The sequence below is a fragment of the Pectinophora gossypiella genome, chromosome 24 (assembly GCF_024362695.1).
Source record: "Pectinophora gossypiella chromosome 24, ilPecGoss1.1, whole genome shotgun sequence".
Lineage (NCBI taxonomy): Eukaryota > Metazoa > Arthropoda > Insecta > Lepidoptera > Gelechiidae > Pectinophora > Pectinophora gossypiella.
In genome coordinates this window covers 1,410,568-1,430,826 of record NC_065427.1, presented here as the reverse complement: position 1 = coordinate 1,430,826, position 20,259 = coordinate 1,410,568, and the positions used below count along the sequence as shown (strand labels likewise).

General features: G+C 37.9%; 1 protein-coding gene across 4 annotated transcripts in view; it reads right to left on the bottom strand.

The window, feature by feature from the left end:
* Positions 1 to 19,965, bottom strand: part of LOC126377840 (uncharacterized) — a 50,635-nt gene extending 30,670 nt beyond the window's left edge. For 2 of the 4 annotated variants that reach the window (XM_050025808.1, XM_050025809.1), the window contains exon 1: positions 19,523 to 19,965. In XM_050025808.1, coding sequence (XP_049881765.1) covers positions 19,523 to 19,573 — 51 coding nt within the window. In that variant the 5' untranslated portion in view covers positions 19,574 to 19,965. The remainder of the gene's footprint in view (positions 1 to 19,522) is intronic. The other 2 variants (XR_007567997.1, XM_050025810.1) reach the window with 2 other exon arrangements.
* Positions 19,966 to 20,259: the final 294 nt, after the last annotated feature.

Below are 20,259 nucleotides of genomic sequence, written 5' to 3'. Positions count from 1 at the left end.
AATGCCGTAGATACATTTCTTGGAAAAGAGATCCGGATGCAGAAACTGTTGACGCTTTCACCGTCAATTGGCATCCAGACCTTTTTTATGCATTTCCCCCTTTTTCCCTCGTGCTAAAATGCATTAGAAAAATAATCAGCGACAAAGCCACGGGAACACTCGTTTTCCCTTACTGGCCCGGACAGCCTTGGTTTCCCCTCCTCAAGAGTTTGTTAATTTCAGATATCATAATATTCAACCCTAAAAGAAATCTTCTCAAATCCCATTTCAGATCGATGCATCCATTACACAAAACGCTTACCCTGGCAGCCGCGATGCTCTCCGGCGAGCCTTCATCAGAAGAAAGGTCCCACCAATAGCCCTCGACCTAATGCTTTCATCAATTTCCAGTAGCACCATGAAACAGTATAATACTTCTTTTAAGCTATGGTGGCAATTCTGTGACCATCGGGGCTTAGACGTGTTCAATCCCACTATAGAATTGATTATTACCTTTTTAACTGAACAATTCGTGTGATGCTCTGTCGCGGAGCCACCACCTCCAATTCAGTTGAAAACGATATAGATTACTGTACGTACCATGTACATAGTGTACGTGAAAAGATTTTATGTGTACGTGCTATAATTAGAAAGAAAACAACAAATTAAAGTGGCTTCGCTGGAGAGCATACTCCCCAGCGGAGCCACTCAGTTTGCATACTTCGAGATGTTTTCTTCCTGTAAATTGAAGTATAGTTTGATGTACGTACTACGTACATAGTGTACGTGAAAAGATTTTATGTGTACGTGCTATAATTAGAAAGAAAACAACAAATTAAAGTGGCTTCGCTGGAGAGCATACTCCCCAGCGGAGCCACTCAGTTTGCATACTTCGAGATGTTTTCTTCCTGTAAATTGTAGTATAGTTTGATGTACGTACTACGTACATAGTGTACGTGAAAAGATTTTATGTGTACGTGCTATAATTAGAAAGAAAACAACAAATTAAAGTGTATATGACGGCATGAACAAAACGTGAAGCGCTGAAGATTTTAAGAAACAATCTCCTTGCGAGAACTTTTTATCTATGCACAAACTACTAAGAGAACCTATTTCAGACGAACGTCTCTCATACAAAACAAAGAGCCTCAGAATTTAGAGTATGACACTTGATTTGACATATAAAATTATATTGCCACACGCAAAAATAATTGTGGGGTTGCCATAGTAATGATATGGCACGGCGTGGCAGTAGTGATAGCTTTAAATTATTTAGATTACTTTAAATTTTGATGACAAGGTTTATAAAAAAAGACTGCAGTTTACTTGTATAACATTTTATTTTTTAATTTTGTTTTATATTTTATGGATTTTTTTTCTGAAATAGAGCTTTATTATTATTATTTTAAATATGCCTTTTTGCATTAATGGCAAACTTTCCTCTAAACTCTCTAATCTAGAGACATCTGTACCCTTTAATATTTTGTTTATAATAACACTGCTAATCTTGAGAGACCCGGAAAGTTTTTAATAAAAATGTCTTTGTGCAATCCGCATGGCAAACACAATTGTTCCCAGTAGTCCTAAGCCTTCGCAAATTGTCATCACACAAACACTGTAACTTCTGCACTTCTAGAGTTCTTCCTAGCTCACTTTTAGGAAACTGGTGAAATATAGCGTCTTTTCGTCTTTTCGCTTACTTATCTTACACTCATACTGTATGGATATCACAGTTTTCTAGTTGAGAGGCTAACTACGGAATTTATTCAACGCAAATTTCACTCGATCACTTACATTTATAAAACTATAATGAAACAATGATTGATTTTGGATTTTGTTTGGTTAGGACGCCAGGCGGGCAGCGCTTGCCCTTGTGTCTATGTTTATATCCTAACCTAAGATTGTCCCAAGATGGCGGAAGATCGCAGAGGGGTGAAATGAAGTAGGAGAGGGGTGAAGTAGCTGTCATTTTCTAAACTCGGTACATTTGCGCTATGGTACAATTTTTTTGTATGAACATTTCCGGCCGTGTATCTATGACAGATTTGACATAAATTGTCAGTGCCGTACCGATCCGTCACCAAACCTTGTCATCAAAATTTAAAGTAATCTAAATAATTTAAAGCTATCACTACTGCCACGCCGTGCCATATCATTACTATGGCAACCCCACAATTATTTTTGCGTGTGGCAATATAATTTTATATGTCAAATCAAGTGTCATACTCTAAATTCTGAGGCTCTTTGTTTTGTATGAGAGACGTTCGTCTGAAATAGGTTCTCTTAGTAGTTTGTGCATAGATAAAAAGTTCTCGCAAGGAGATTGTTTCTTAAAATCTTCAGCGCTTCACGTTTTGTTCATGCCGTCATATACACTTTAATTTGTTGTTTTCTTTCTAATTATAGCACGTACACATAAAATCTATTCACGTACACTATGTACGTAGTACGTACATCAAACTATACTACAATTTACAGGAAGAAAACATCTCGAAGTATGCAAACTGAGTGGCTCCGCTGGGGAGTATGCTCTCCAGCGAAGCCACTTTAATTTGTTGTTTTCTTTCTAATTATAGCACGTACACATAAAATCTTTTCACGTACACTATGTACGTAGTACGTACATCAAACTATACTTCAATTTACAGGAAGAAAACATCTCGAAGTATGCAAACTGAGTGGCTCCGCTGGGGAGTATGCTCTCCAGCGAAGCCACTTTAATTTGTTGTTTTCTTTCTAATTATAGCACGTACACATAAAATCTTTTCACGTACACTATGTACATGGTACGTACAGTAATCTATATCGTTTTCAACTGAATTGGAGGTGGTGGCCCCGCGACAGAGCATCACACAACAATTCAACTCAAGAGCCGCTTACGGTACCATTAACAGTCACCGCTCTGCTTTGTCGTTACTCCTGGGCAACGACCTAGGTTCGGACGAAAGAATAAAAAGGTTATTAAAAGGTATATATAGACAACGCCCCTCTCGTCCCAAGTATTCAACTACTTGGGATCCACAGATGGTGCTTACTTACATTTCCCAGTGGATGCCTAATAGCAATCTAAGCCTCGATAAATTAACTAAAAAATTTTTAATGTTACTCGCCCTTTGTACTGGCCACAGAGTGCAGACCCTATCTTTGATTAAGGTGAAAAATGTGGATAGGTGCCCAAACGGTATAAAGATTTATATTCCCGATATTATTAAGACGTCTGCTGCTGGTAGAGAGCAGCCCACTCTTTACTTGCCGTCATTCCAGGAAAACCTAAGTATCTGCCCGGTTTTGACACTCGATGAATACCTCCGTGTTACCTCAGGTTTACGACCTGCGGGCACTGAAAACCTTATTTTGACTTATAAAAAACCCCACAAAAAGGCCTCTCCGCAGTCCATTAGTCGCTGGATTAAGCAGACTCTGGCGGAGAGCGGCATTGATGTGAGCACATTTAGTGCACACAGCACCCGACACGCCTCCACCTCGGCGGCGGCGTCGGCTGGTGTAAGCATAGACACAATAAGAAAAACCGCCGGATGGTCTAGTTCATCCCTGACTTTCGCTCGATTTTACAATCGCCCAATCATCGACGAAGGAGCATTTGCAAAATCAGTTTGCACTCCAGTTGACAGAAGAGCGTCTTGATTTTGATTTTTATTTACGCCATTATATGATTAACAAATTATAAGTAATCATTGTAAGGAGAGAAAGTTTTGTTTATTAAAGTCTTTTCTTGTGGTATATATGGCGTGTTTGATTATAAACACTATCTCTAAACATCTACCTGGTTAATAATACTTATATCTGAAGAATGAAGCGACGAAATATAATAGACGATCAAACGAACTTCTTGAAGCGAAGTTCGATCACTATTATATGAGTCGCTTCATTCGAAGATATAAACACACCCACCCGCCCTTGAACCCAAAACACAGAAAAGACTTAAATGTAGCTTAGCCTATTCTCTAAACGAAATGAGGTGACAGGACGGTATAGGGTGGCGCGAGCTAGTAAAAAAAAAAAAAAAATATCAATCAATCGATTTAAAATCGATAGAATCTTTAAAATTCGTGCGAGTTGCCTGTAGGTTTAAAGGACTACCTGGTTAATAATACTTATATCTTCGAATGAAGCGACTCATATAATAGTGATCGAACTTCGCTTCAAGAAGTTCGTTTGATCGTCTATTATTTAAGTAAAAACATGACCACGATTTCCGCACTATAAAACGCAAACTTTTTTATCGTTGTTGTTTCAAAGACGAACTTAAGCAGTTTAAAATTTATCTCTGCCTGAAAACTTTTAGCATTTAAAGAACATAGTGGAGATACCTGGATATCTAGGACTTCTTGATAGACTTTAAGAAACTGTTTAAAAGTTAAACAAGCAGTTGTAAAATATACCAACCACAACAGAACATAAAAATTGCGAAGCTGATTATTACCCGACTGCGGCGAAGCAAAACGAGCGATATGTGTTTGACCGTTATGTATGTATGTTATGTATGCACGTCTGTTCCAACCAAACTTCTAAACCACTTGTCAGAATTTAACAAATGAGGTGTCTCTAGAAGCGTCTTAATTGTCCGGTGGTTATAGGCTATGTTACGTCATGCTAAATTCAATTTGGCGCCCTCTAGATTTACATAAAAATGTGTTTCGTCTACCGTCGTGTTATATCTTGTAGAATACTTACTTACAAAGAGAAGTTCTAACTCTGATGTAAAACTATGTGTGGTGTCCTTTTATAATCAATACAGTTGAAGGCCGAGGATGACATGACATGGGTAGATGATATCAAGGAGTGGACGAGGGTGGCGACGGTATAAGACCTTACGTATGGCTAGAGACAGACACACAATCCATGAGCTGATCGCCAACCTCCAGTAATGGATAGACACGACAAGAAGTCGGGATTTTCAAGGCAAGAGTGAAGGCAAGAGTGAATAGGCACTATTTGAGTTTGCAAGCTCCATCTTAGACCACGTCGTCGCTGCTTAAGACCAGGATGGTGGTCAAACGTACTCAAATTCTTATAAAAAAAGAAGTCTAGCAGTGAGTGGATACATGACACATATCGTAGCCTTATATCGAATACCACGTAAGCGTTTTTTGAAAATTCACATTCGATTGTGATCTTTTTCAACAAAACCTCGCAATAGACAAATTAATTTCAATCAGGAAAAAAAAAATTGGTCTCAATTTTTACCCAGAATGAAAACTACTTGAAATAAATTTAGCTTACGTGGTTTGACTATAAATCGGCAATAGGTACCTCATTTCCTCCAAAAATTGGCAGAAAAAGTTTAGCTTTATTTAGTTAGACAGATTAAAGGCAACTCTCGTCCATAATTTCTCTGACTCTGCAGAAGAGGGAAAAGTAATCTTGACTCGCGGCCCAAAATATCTGACTTTCGTAACTTGATCCGGAATAACAAACATATCGTCTTCCTTATCAAACACTTCTGGAGTGAATTGTAATGTTGGCTGATCCATTAGCTCATTGAATTTCGAACTTGAATTTCTTTCATACGAACGGTAAGCACCGCCCCAACGAACGGTGAGGGGGTTGGGAGGTCAGACAGGCAGACGCTTCTATAAAAAACCGGACCTGTCAAATCTTCGGATTAGGTAAGCGGATCCTGTGAAAAACGGAATAACGCGAGATGATGATGAATAGTAAGCACCGTGTTTGGAAATTTGATAACACAGATAAGTTCACGACTATATTAAAGAAAAAAATCATTAAAACTCTTTTTTGTAATTGTTTGTGGAAATTTGATAAATTAACCATGAAAAATAAACTACATATTTCTATTCTATTTTATTCTCTGCCAAATTAATAGTTAGTTAAGAAACTCTGACTTTATTGACTCTACTAGTTATAATTTCTTGTTTAGAAATAAAAAAGAACATATTTAAGTAATTTTGCGTAAGTCTCATCACAAGTAAAACCTAAAAAAATAAAAACTAGACTCGAATTTCCTCGTTTTCTCATCCACTAACATCTCACAGAGAAATTGGGTCGCGGAGAGTGGTGTCACGTTGCTCTAGCTAGAGCGTAAGATGGCTGAGAGCGTGAAATGTCGCTGGAGCGGACTAATGGTGCTCTTTGTGCTTTTTTAGGGCCACACTATGGATAGGCACGGCTTGTGGACGCGAGAGGCGCTGCCTTTATGCCTACTAGTGGGTAGGTTTTTCTTTCGAATGTTTATTTAAGTAGGTATATAGGTAGGTAGGTAGGTGCAATGTAGACGACAGGTCGACATGGCAATTCTCTAGTGACGTGACGTTTTCAATATCGATATATTTTTATTATGTATGTAACAAAATGTGAATAAAATAATACCACGTTTTCATTTAAGTTAATATTTATTCATCTGAATCATCTAACGTATCGCTACAAAAACTTAAAGAATCTTCGTTACTGGTATCTCCGACTTTTATAATAAAATCTTCCATTTCATTTTCCATTCCCATGTCTTTTTCCCAATATTCATTTTCAAGGTTCTGGACATGTTTTTCGAAATTGCTCCAGTTTTCTGCCGTGACTGACAAAATTGCATTTGAGAGTGAATTAATGGTTTTTTTGCTTGAACACGCGACAAAGATGCAACCGTAGCCATTTTTAACACAGCACACAACAACATTTTTAACATTTTTTTTTTGTAACACAATAGTAATAAATTATGTGAGCGAGATTATAATCGATAAATAAACGCGGTCGATACGGACTCGTGCGACACTAAGACTAAGACGCCGCGGGGACTGTGCGGGTGTGCGGGGCGACCCCGCCTCCACGGCTCACCTCATGCCCCGATCGCCATGTCGACCTGTCGTCAACAGTAGGTAAGTAGGTGTAGGTAGGTAGGTGCAGGTAGGTAGGTGTGCCCCGATTCCTGCAGATACATCTTAATTTTATTTTAAGTATTTTAAGTAATTTTAGATTAAAAACTATAATTAAGCTATTCAGTATTAATAATAAGTAGATGATAATGACCCCGATTCCTGCGACACCTCCTAATTTTATTTTATAAACTTAAAATAAAATTAGATGGTGTTTACAGGAATTCCGGAGGTGCCGACATACTTTGTGATTCCTAGTTTGTCTAGGGCATTAGAGGCTGATCACCTGATTGTCTGAAGGTAAGATTATCTGTACTTCGGAAGGCACGCAAGGTCCCGGTGACTACTTACGTGGTAGTTACTTAGGGCCTTTGGCGGCTTATTAACAACCTTGACAACAGGGTTGATAACTTCATCAACCCTGGTGACAAGGTCCACCTCATAACCCATACGATAGAAGAAGAAAGTGTACAAATACAAATTTATTGCACACAACATACAAAACAAGTTAATTATGTCTGTCCAAAAAAATAAGTAGGTATTTACTTGTCTATGATGGAGTTTCATTCTGAGTTGGTAAATAAATGAAAGAGAAAGAGCCATACCCGGCTCTTATGTTGAAAAGAGAGAGAAATAAAGATATCTTGGCTTTCCTACAAAGTATTTAAATGAGGTTTCTATTCTTAATGAGACAGCCACATATTCTACTAATTGTAGTGTCACAGCTGTGTATTAGCTACTATATATGTGCCTGGAGTAGAATAGTCACGACACGAACTGTAACTGCTACTTTAATAGATAATTAAACAAGCGACCCGCCCCGGCTTCGCTCGAGTGCAATACTGAGGAAAAAATGAAATTATTTACGACATCACATTAAAAACCTCAGAAATAACAGTATTTCTCCACTATATAATGGATGTTATTATACATATAAACCTTCCTCTTGAATAACTAAAAAAACCCATCAAAATCCGTTGCGTAGTTTTAAAGATTTAAGCGTTCATAAGGATATAGGGACAGAAAAACCAACTTTGTTTTATACTATGTAGTGATACTCATTTAATAACAGGTTGGTATTAGGTCACTAGTTAACGTTAGAGAGCGTAACGTTAGAGCTAGCCAAGACAAAAGCATCGTAGCTTACTGTTTTCTCTATCTAGGTATTATCATACTAATTAGCTTGTCCTACAAAAAGTATTGCTCGCTAGTCTCTCTCGACTAACTTCTTACAACATATTTTTGACGTAACTTATCGTACATTAGCTAGAATAGCGTTCGCTACTTAGCCTGCCAAATGGGAAGCGCTGAGTGTTCTCACCCGGTACAAATTTTAAGAAAAAAGAATCGTGCCTGAGTCGCCAAGTGGACGTGAACTTAAGATAAGATAAATAAGAAAAAAACATTATATTTTTCTCATTTTTCTTCCTTGTGTTGCACAAATGTACAACAAAGAAGGCATATAAGGAGGAAAGGTTATGAGTAAGAATGTGCATGTATATAGGGGTAGGGGACCCAAGAAAGTGGATGGGGTGTGTGAAGGGTGTGTGTGTGTGTGTGTGTGCGTGTGTGTCTGTGGGTGTGTGTGTGTATGTATGTGTGGGTCGCTTTTCCTGCAGGCGTAACTTGGAAGTAATTTTCTTATTTTCCTTATATGTATTATATTGTATAGGCTAATTGTATGTATATACGTAGTATATATTATATTTATTTATTTACTCACGGTATTTTTTAGTTATGTTGGTATCATTATATGTTTATTGCACCATCACGTGCTCCAATGCATAAACTTCTTTCTGCATGGCAGAAATTGCTGTTTAGCAATAAGGCCGCCTATTGTGTTATTTTTTATTCGTATGTTTATATCCTGTGTGTCTGTCGTTGTGCAATAACGTATTATTGATTGATCGATTGATGTGTGTATGAAAGGTGTGAGTACTGAAATGACGATTGGCGGAGATGATGATGATGACAAGAAATGCACAACAAGCGGCCTTTTTGTCACTATTATTCACCCTAGTATAATTTAACAGTTACTATTAAAACGACGACCATCACTAGACGGTGTGTATTCAGTTGTGTGGCAAACAATCAATATGATTCCCTAGCCACTCTGGTGAAAGTTGTAGAAACGTATGAGAACCATTATTATATTATAGTCAAGCCATATACAGTGGGAAATTCCAAGTGCAATTACGAGATTCAAGCTATATTCACGAGTTGAAATTGGAAGTTATCTTTACGAATCTCTCAGTGTCTGTATAATATTGTTTGTTTTAAAACCACTGTTTTCTGTTAATGGAATTTTTGTGGGAACGAGATAGGGAATTGAATGGCTGTGTAGAAATGAGCTGATTTTATTATCTTGTTTCTGTTTTGTGTTGAGATTCAAATAGAGCTTCTATGCTGGATTGGGAGCGAATATGAGTATGATACATACATAGAACACGTTCAGCTGCTTGTCTTTCCGTGCAGTCGTAAAACCCGACAGAGGTAGAGTGTCCTCTCTAACATGATTGACAATAACTTCTTATACTTACTCATCATCATCAGCCCATTAACGTCCCCACTGCAAGGGGCACGGGCCTTCCCTATGGATGGATAGGGAGATCGGGCCTTAAACCATCACGCGGGCCCAGTGCGGATTGATGGTTATTAACGACTGCTAATGCAGCCGGGACCAACGGCTTAACGTGCCTTCCGAAGCACGGAGGAGATCGAGATGAAAACTGTTTTTTTTGTCTGGGTACTAAGCGACACTAATAGGGAAGCAATGGTTGACTACCAGGCCATTTTGACGAACACCTCTAATTCAGACACGTAACGGCGATTCTGAGACATATGCCAATAAACTTTATAAAAGTCTTTATTATCTATTAACCCGAAATAGAACATTCTTCTTCTATCGTGTGGGTTGTGAGGTGGATTACCAACCTCATCAACCCTAGTGTCAGGCTTACTATTGAGCCGCCAAAGGCCCCTGACATGGCTAATGTAACGACTACTCACTTACATCAGTAAGTAGTAACCGGGACCAACAGCTTAACGTGCCTAAAGCCTAATTTATGTCCCGACATAATTCTAGCACAAAATTAGTCACAAATCCAGGTAATCTACCACAAGCTAGACACTACCCAATGTGGCATCGATCTACTCGTTTAATTACAGAGTAACACGTTGTAGTCGGCGTTTAGTTAATTACAAATGAAATGAGACAGCTATGAAATGCGACCTCGTTTGTATGTGGCACTGAAACTGAATATATATCTACATTAATGTAGACAAGCCTACAGCTAAGGTATTATATAATACAGGGTGTTAATCCCATCGTAACGAATACTGAGGGCAATGATTCAGACGATGGTTCTGAGTAAATATCAACTTCTTTTCTATCGTGTGTGTTGTGAGGTGAATTACCAACCTCATCAACCCTGGTGTCAGGGGTACTATTGAGCCGCCAAAGGCCCCTGACATGACTCATATAACGACTACGGACTTACGTAAGTAGTAACCGGGACCAACGGCTTAACGTGCCTTCCGAAGCACGGATCGTCTTACTTTCGGACAATCAGGTGATTAGCCTGTATTGTCCTAACCAAACTAGGGACTAATTTTTCTTTGTGATATGTCCCCACCGGGAATCGAACCCAGGACCTCCGGATCGTGAGCCCAACGCTCAACCACGGAGTATAGAATATCAACTGGAATTTCCTGTCGGAAAATTCATGACTTTCTTTTCCTATGGTGGTAGGTGAGTACTCTAAGCGATTCTCACACGACCCGGATTTTGTAGATATGCAACGAACGTCACGGTGTTCGTATTACGCAACTTAGAGTTTTATTATCAATATTCGGAAAGCGGCTGTAGACATGTGACTGTAACACGGTTCTTTAGGTTCTAGAAACTATTAATTTGACTCACATTGGGAAACCGTGGAAATTACAGCTTTTAATTTGAGATGGAGTTCTGAAACATTGATTGCTTAAAGTCTGGGTACCTCAGGCTATAGGCAACAGATCCGATTGATTCCGACATTGTTTCAACCTTTATATTTCGTAAATCGGTAATTGATATTGTGAGGTACGAAACGACGACTTGAAACGATTAACAGAGTTAAGCAATTTGAAGCAAGACAGTGTGGTTTTGACGAGATTTACTTAAGTATTGTAATTTAATGGTACTGATTCCTGTATACATCATTTAATGTTATTTTAAGTTATACCTGTCATTTTCTTATCCGCTGAAAAAGAAAGTGACGGGTAATCGATAGGTATAAAATTAAATTATAAAACACTCGTCAACTTTAGGCAGAAATTTAAAAACCCTTCCGAAATTTTATATTGGCTAATAACCAGACAGAATTAAGTTGACAGAACACGACAAACGGATTCCATATGAGCGAGATGCCTATTTTATTAGCCCGGGTTATTCATTAAAATTAATAGTTGTCAATCATCCGTCTCTTTCCTTTTCGGCGGATAAGAAAATGACAGGTATAACTTAAAATAAATAGGAGGTGTCTGCAGGAATCGGGGCCAGTAGCATCTACTTATTATTAATGCTGAAGATCTCATGTTCTATATTATAGTTTTTAATCTTTATTATATATCTTTATTATAGGTCTTAGTCGAGTCCATGAAGCACGCAGGAGTGTCCGTCAAAACCGACGGTCACCTTTAAATGTTATATTATTTCTAAAATACGTTGGAAGTAATAGGGTAGTTTCCAACTAGTCAAATCACTAAACATAACACTAAACTTTTTACTAAACGTAAAAACACGAAATTACTATGGAATTTGTATGAAAAAGCATACTGTGACGTCATAGAAAAGTGACAAAATGTCGCACTTAATATTACGTTTTTCTTTAATAAAATTCATAAATAAGTTACTTAAAATAGAAAAACGAAAACGGTTTTTGTCACCTTTAGATCTGTCTTTATTTAGGCAGAAGGCAAGAGGGAAACCACTGCTCCATTTTTCCTTCAAAAAAGTAGCGTGGAGAATGCTACATCGACACGATCGTGGTTCTTAAATTAGTGATGATGAAACCGTTTTTGTGTCTGTCCCATTGTCGGACTTGTCCCTGGCATATAAGAGTAAATCCCCTCATAACTGACTTCATTATCTGTCAACGTAGGGTAAACCTACTATAAAATCTGTTATAATAACCTAAGCTTTACAAGCCTGGTATAAATACCTTGGGGGTTAAAAAGGCGACATCGAAGCAATTCATCTAAAAAAAAGCAATATTACTATTTGACATTGGTGCTAATTCCTGTAAATAGCATCTAATTTTATTTTAAGTTATATCTGTCATTTTCTTATCCGCCGAAAAGGAAAGGGACGGGTAATCGACAAGCATAAAATTTATGGAACACACGTCAATTTTAAGCACAAATCTAAACCAACCGTCTAAAAATGTTACATCCGTCAATAACCCGACACAGTTAAGTAGACAGCACGTCAAACGGATTGCATACCAGCGACGTATCTTTTGATTCACCCGGGTTCATTCATTCATTTACTCATTCTTCCTAAAATTAAGAGCTGTGAATCATCGGTCCCTTTCCTTTTCGACGGATATGAAAATGACGGATATAACTTAAAATAAAATTAGGCGATGTCTGCAGGAATCGGGGCCATTGTTCACTTATTTTTATATGCGCAAATGCCAATTAGCAATATTGTTTATCAGATGAATTGCTTCGATGTGGCCCTTTTAAGCTCCCTTGTCGTAAGTTGTATGTATCTGTTTCTATTAGTAGTCCTATGCAGAAACATAACGTAACCTAACATTTTTAAGTTATTTATTTACCTGGCCTTTATGTGCCTGGATGACCAATCGTTCACAGCCAAACGACACGGGGCCAGTATGCTAGGTTTACCTCCAAGATAAATTACTACACCGCCACTGACACCTAACAAATTGTCCACGGCAAATACACGGTGGATATATATCTCGGTGGTGAAGGAAAACATCGCAAGGAAATCCACATTCCCGAGAAATGCATTTTCGGAGGTATGTGACCTATCCTGTATTGGGCTGGTTTTCACGCGGGTTGCAAGGTCACGCAGTCGCTTCTGTAAAAACCGGACCTGTCATATCTTCAGGTTAGGTAAGCGGACCCTGTGAGAAACGGGATAATGCTAGGGAGATGATGAATTATTTATGCATACTAGACATACTGAGTTAAATACGTTGAATAAGTGATTCTGATTTTGAACTAAATATCTTTCTTTTATACTAATATGATAGGTGGAATATCAATGTAGTCCTTAAGGAAATACCAATTTACTCCGTTTACGAAATGAAATAAACCTCATTGCACACAAAGTTAATCTTTAAAACTAGCCTATTACAGTTTTAAACGATCTACCGTGGATATATCATTATTTCAAATACTAGTGCTGATGCACACATCAACTAATTTTATTTTAAGTTATACCTGTCCTTTTCTCATCCATTGAAAAGGAAAGAGACGGGCAATCGCATAAAATTTATGGAACACACGTCAATGTTAGGCAGAAACTAATCCCCTAAAGACTGATCGAATTAGAACAAGTTTGCAACTGTTTTGTTTGCGTGTTTTATTAAATAATATGCACTGAATTTACACTGTTAATGCATTTATTTGCTCTAACTACAGAGAAGCACATCTTAAATGCACACCTTAAAAATGTAAAGAGAGTGTTGCAATGTTACAAAATATTAAACTCAATTTTTTTATAGATGGTTTCGCTGCTATTTTGAGAAAGAGAGTAGCATCCTTGATGTGCAGGGTGCGTGGAAGCGGAAACAGCCACCTGAAAGTTATAGCGGCCTGCGCCCAGGGTTCATTTATTGAGCACAGGACAAAAAAATAAAATTAAAATAAATAAGTAGATATCGTCACTGGAAAGGCAAAATTACGTAAGCGCCAAAAGGCCATTTCGAGAAAAAGCCGTTTAAAGTTTCATTTTTTAGTTTTTTTATCATAACTTTTTACCCAATTATCCAATTTAGATGACGTCAAAGTAAGGTTACATTGTTTTTTAATTGTCTATGTCCAGCAATACATATCATAACAGTTGGATTGCTATTTTAGGATATAGTGGCGCTTACGTAAAAATGACTTCAGTTTACAGTAAAGCAAATTTACTTAACCGCCATCTGGTTAAAATATTATTTGGAAGCAAAATTACTTACAGCTCTTACGACAATGCATACGAGAACGACAATATTTCTTTAAATATAATAATACTGTAATGTTAGCGGAGTAAAAGTTACTGTAACGACTTTTACACATCTGCTTTCATTATGTAAAAATTGCCTAAAAAGTGATCGATTGATTATGTCAGTACACCAAAGATTCTTTAAAGTAAGTTTTTGTAATATCTTACATGGGTAAAAAGACGTAAGAGACAAATAATTATTCTCAATACCTCCTTAAACTACTTATTACTTCAATTGATTTATAAAAATGGCTATTAAAATACTGAAGTGCCAGAAATAAAGTTTCATAAAATATAAATAATAGCGTACAACCCGTTATCTGTTTGTAAAAGTTTCTTTTTAACACTTTCAAAGACAGAACGTATACGGACGTTCCGATTCCAAGGTGTCATACTACCTATTATGGACCACCAATGACCCATGGTCTCTGTCCGTGAAAGGGTTAAACGGATTATTTAGCTAAACCCGTACGGTATATATTTGTATCAAAATTAGAAATTGCAGTTTAAGTACCTTCCTGTTGTCAGATTGATCTGAATGGTACGCACCTTTAATTCCGATGTCAATACAATATAATAAAATCAATAACATTATAAATCTAAGATGGCAGCCGGTACATAATGGGGGATTACATATTTTTCCAAACCCCCTCAATATGGGTATCAAATGAAAAAGCTACACAAGTAGAATACTGTGATTATGTCAAAATTTAAAATCCAAGATGGCCGCCGTTCCAAAATAGCGGACTAGGTACATATTTTTCCACAACCCCCTCAATAGAGGTATCAAATGATAGGACTACACTAGTAGAATACTGTCATTATGTCAAAATTTCAAATCCAAGATGGACGATATTACAAAATGGCTGAAAGAAGGATGTTGCCCTTAATTTTGTCATTGGCATCCACCGTCCATAATATGCAGGGCAGCACAGTGGATCGCTGGGTAATGATGCCGCCGACGAACTGGCAAGAAGAGGATCAGACACCAGGGTATATGGACCCGAACTAATCCTGCCGATACCTTTCAGTCAGTTACGCTCGTGGGTACGGGACCATACCCAGCAACTAAACAACGATAGATGGGCACAGCTGCCCACATGCAGACAGTCGAAGGATATCATGCCTATGATATCCAATTCACTCGCCGACTGCTTCGCTTAAACCGCAATGACCTCCGAATAGTAGTGGGCAGTATAATGGGTCACTGCCCACTCAACAAGCACCTATTTAACTTAGGGATAACGGACAGCCCACTTTGCAGAGGCTGTCTGGACGCAGAAGAAACTGCCCCCCATGTAATCCTGGAATGCACGGGAGTGTCAGCACAACGGGTAAAATCCTCAAAGGAATGGGGTCGCTCCGCGAAGCCTGTGAAATCCCCAGGAGGCTTCTGAGCTTCTGGAAGGAGATAGGTTGGCTTACGTAGTCAACAATTACGCGCATAATGGGCCACCTTAGAGTCTAAATGCGGAAAACAGAGCCCACTAACATAACATAACATATGCAGGGCAGCACAGTCGACCATGCAGTAGTATATTTGGGCTCAAAATTGTTTGAATTAGGACAAGCATACGTGGCTCTAAGTCGAGTCAAGTCTCTGGAAGGGTCAAGTCTTTTTAATTCCTCAATAATTTCTAATTCCTCAATAATTCCCCTTATTGTTTTTCAAAGTATTTACCACGAAGTTTAATACACTTTTCCATTCGCTCGAACCAGGTATTATTTAACATTTATTCCACTCCAAAGTAGAGGTGTTCAAAATGGCTGACTTGAAAGCGTTGGCCGCTTCTTCACCGCACTGGAACCTTTGACCGCGAAGAGTTTCTTTTTTAATTTTAGGAAATGTAAAGAAATCATTGGAGCTTAGGTCAGGACTGTATGGAGGATGGTCAAGAATTTCTACGTTTTCCTGCTTCAAATAATCGTTTGACGAGCGGCGTGTGAGCTTGCGTTGTCATGGTGCAGCATCCTGCACCCCTGCGCATCATCATGCGTCGCTTTGGGTTAGATTTTCGAATTTCGGCTATGACTTGTGGTAAACAAATTGTGGTATACCAATCCGCATTAACCGTCCTACGATCTTCAAGTGCAATTATCGCAACATGACCGATTTTCTCCACGAAGGTAGCCACCATCTTCTTTGAAGTGCTTCGAGAGCGAACAACTTTAGTCGGCTTTGACTCGTTTTGGAAGACCCAAACTGTGGATTGTTGTTTGGAATCAGGATAATAGCATAAATCCAAGATTCGTCACCACTGATGATGTCGTACACGTGATTTGAGTCTCCTCGGTTGAACCTCTGAAGAGTTTTCTTACACCATCTGACGCGGGCTACCTTATGATCGTCAGAAAATGCGGGATGCAACGGCAAACTAGTTTTCTCACACCAAGTGCCTCATGCAATATCGTTTAAATGGTTGTCCCTGAAATGCCTAATAACGCCTCTATTCTCGGTATGTCACATGACGATTTTTGAGGATTAGTTGTCTCACAGCAACGATATTATCTTCAGTGAAGGCGGATGTCCACGCTCGAATTCTAAATACCAGCGTTCGATGGTCCGCAGACATGGCACTTCATCGTGGAATAGAGATTTTAACTCTTTGAAACACCGAAGTCGAGGTAGGCCTCTTCAAAAGTTATAGAAAATTTTTCTTTGTAAGATTCATTTTCGGACGTGACCTGACAGATTCAAACGAACGCTGTGACTAAACAATTGCATTAATCCTAATGCTTTCAATTGTTTTGATGTTCGAAATTCCAACAAATTTGAATTTTAAGTTCTCAATTCAAAATTGGCGCTAAATATGCAAACGACAGAACTTAAAAAGTATAACAAAGTCGCTTTTTCTGTCCCTATATCCCTATGTACGCTTAAATCTTTAAAATTGCGCAACGGATTTTGATGCAATTTTCTTTAATAGATAGAGTGATTCAAGAGGAAAGTTTATAGGTATGTATAATAACACCCAATAAATAGTGTAGAAATACTGTTATTTTTGAGGATTTTAATGTGATGTCGTAAATAATTTAATTTTTCCTCAGCATTGCACCCGAGCGAAGCCGGGCGGGTCGGTAATAAATTATAAAATCAATACTGAAATAGTTTTACTTTTAGATCTATTGTTAAAAAATAACTTCCTGGGAAACTTACTGCTAGCCCACAAACTTGCTTAATAACAGCATAAAAATGCGAAGGCAAATTTACGTACACGCCTTACTTATTCTAAATACTGTAAGTCAAAATTACTTATTCGCCATTCACTGCATAAACATGCTAAGACATTTTTTTCTTATACGCCTTACTTATTTTAAAAGCTGTAAATAAAAATGACTTATACATAGTCTATTTTTTATTTTCAGTAGTCCAAAATTACTAATAAAATGATACTTTTCTAACTATAGAATGCCAAATTTACTTAAAGTTAATATGTAGTTATTATATAGGAACACAATATTACTTATAAGTACACCAGTCGCGAAAAAAACACCAAAATCTTGTCGTTTAAGAAACTGGAATTGAAAAAAGTCAACTATTTTTAAATTTACGTAAGCGCCAAAAAAGTGCTCGTATCGCAATGCTACCCAGACAGATCGACGCAGAATGAAACGCTGATTCCGAATATATAAAAAACCCAAAATACCTATTTTGGCGCTTACGTAATTTTGCCTTTCCAGTGACGATATAAAAACAATTAAAAATATATATATAAAAAAATGCCGAAACCCAGCTTTATTTATAAGTATATTATTAAGATAACATTAGCTATTAAGTTGCCTTTCATACTAACCCGTATGGATGTTTTAATGTCTGAAATAAATATATTTGAATTTGAATTTGATATAACTATGTGTTACGAACAACGACATACAAATCGTGGCTGACTTTGCAAACTGATATATCTCCATTTATTTGGTGAAATTATTTGTGTCTTATTGACAATTGCCAAAAGTGCAAATCAGATTCGCCAAAAAATTCAGATACGTCTGTTAGCGACGTCGGTGAGGAAATGTAAGTAGAGGTTGCTTAAAAAAAGAAATTATCATTCATGCGTGAGCCAAGTTACGTAAGTATGACGAATTTGCTGCAGTTTACAACTTAAATTGTATCTCTAAGTAGGTCGACGAAATATCAGTATTTCACTGCTTTTTTATTGCGTTGGTAGCAGTGATACTACTTTGGTAATATTCCCGGCAGTAATAAGGTGAAAAATTTATGTAAAAAGAGCTTTATTGTCAACTATTTAGTGTTAACAATTAGGGTAAGAGCGAGACATCCCCACCCCAAGCATTAACCTTGCTTCCTGGGGTTGCCTCATAACATAATGTTGTTTAAAAGAAGAAATAAACACTTTTTCATTTTTTATTTATTTTATTTGTGTAGCCTTTAGATAAAGTTAGAGTACAAGAAGAAAAGAATTTGAAAAAAGCAGCCAGTGTCCTAACTAAAAGAGATTTTATAATAGGAACATTTCCACTTTGAGAACAGGCCGGTAACTATGAAACGGGTAGCTATGAGAGTCTAAAAGTTTTATCTCATTAGGACACCATGTAAAAGGTATGCAGTTGTATAAAGGTTACCTCACACAACCAACACCACGCCACGGTCGCGCCACCAACAAAATATATGCAGTTGACTTAGTAGTCACCAGGGGGTTAAAAAGGCCACATCAAAGCAATTCACTTCATCATCATCATCAACAGCCGTATGACGCCCACTGCTGGGCATAGGCCTCCCCCAAGGATCTCCACAACGATCGGTCCTGCGCACATATAAAAGTATGCGCACACAATAAATAGCAATATTGCTTTTTCAGATGAATTGCTTCGATACGGCCTTTTTAACCCCCCTGGTATCTACTACGTCAACTGCATAATTATATTTTGCTGGTGGCGCGACCGTGGCGTGGTGGTGCTCACCGGGAATCGAATACATTACCTCTAGATAGATAGAGTCTAACGCTCAATCACTAGACCATGAAGGCCGTTGTATACCGGCCAAGTAGTTAATGCCATTTGCGGAAAATCCACAATAAGTCACGTCAAATAAAGACAGGCCGTTTTAAAATTCTTAAGAAACCATCTCTGTGTTAGGTATCCTGTTTTTCACAAGGTCCGCTTACCTAACCTGAAGATTTGACAGGTCCGGTTTTTTACAGAAGCGACTGCCTGTCTGACCTTCCAACCCGCGAAGGGAAAACCAACCCAATACAGGTTAAGCCACATAAAAAAAACGCAGTATAATACTTAGGAAAACGTACATAAATAAATCTATTGAAATTGTAGCCACTCGACGTTTAATGAGAAACAGTAAATGGCAAGCAATAAAAAACAAATAAACAGTATCTTAACCCAATTAATTGTGGCTTGTTATACTTATATACAGTTGGTACAGTGTTATGACGAAGTCCTCGCGTTTTCACACGCAACCGAAGGGCAAAGGTGAACGAACATTCAGCCTGTACGATTAGGTACTCACTTCCGAAGCCCAATGTACGTGTCTCGTATCTGCCAAAACACTTCTTTCCATTGCAACAAACAAATGTCGATCACGACACCATCTCACTAAAACACTGGCACTTTATAACAGTACAAACTACAAAAAAGTTCACTTCAGAAAAAGAAAATCACAAAAAATCGACCGCACTAAAATTTAGTTCGAAAAGAAAATCGTTTTAAACAATTAAAAATTCGTCGAGAAGTTAAATTTTCGAAAAGAGTATGTGTTTGAGTTCGTTTCGTTTCGTTTTCTAGTCGCGTTTCTTTTGAATTTAGAAATTTGTATCGTAAAAAACCTAATTGCTGGCGTCCGTAGCGCGGCTGCGCCGTCGGCTGACTCACTATACAATGTAATTGGTGCTTCTCTGACGTGAATCGCGTTGCTATTCAAATCCGTTATGCATTTTCCTCGGTAGACAACTAGTTAGCGCGGCTAAGAAATAACTAAATCAGCTGATAGGTAGAAAAATGAGAGACCACGCTCCGTCGAGTTAGTGTGCCGAAAAGGATGGGTATGTTCGCCGTCTCGTTTTCCCAAGTGGGGTTCAGATAAGTGGCGTGATTTGCATCTGATATGCTGATAATAGTTTCCTTTTTGCATAGCTGGACACCGGATTATTACGGAGAAAGTCTCTATCTAATCTATCTAATTCATGTCGCTATCTATCATTAAAATCAATATTTACGATCCGTTAACATGAAGTTGTACTTGTTTGC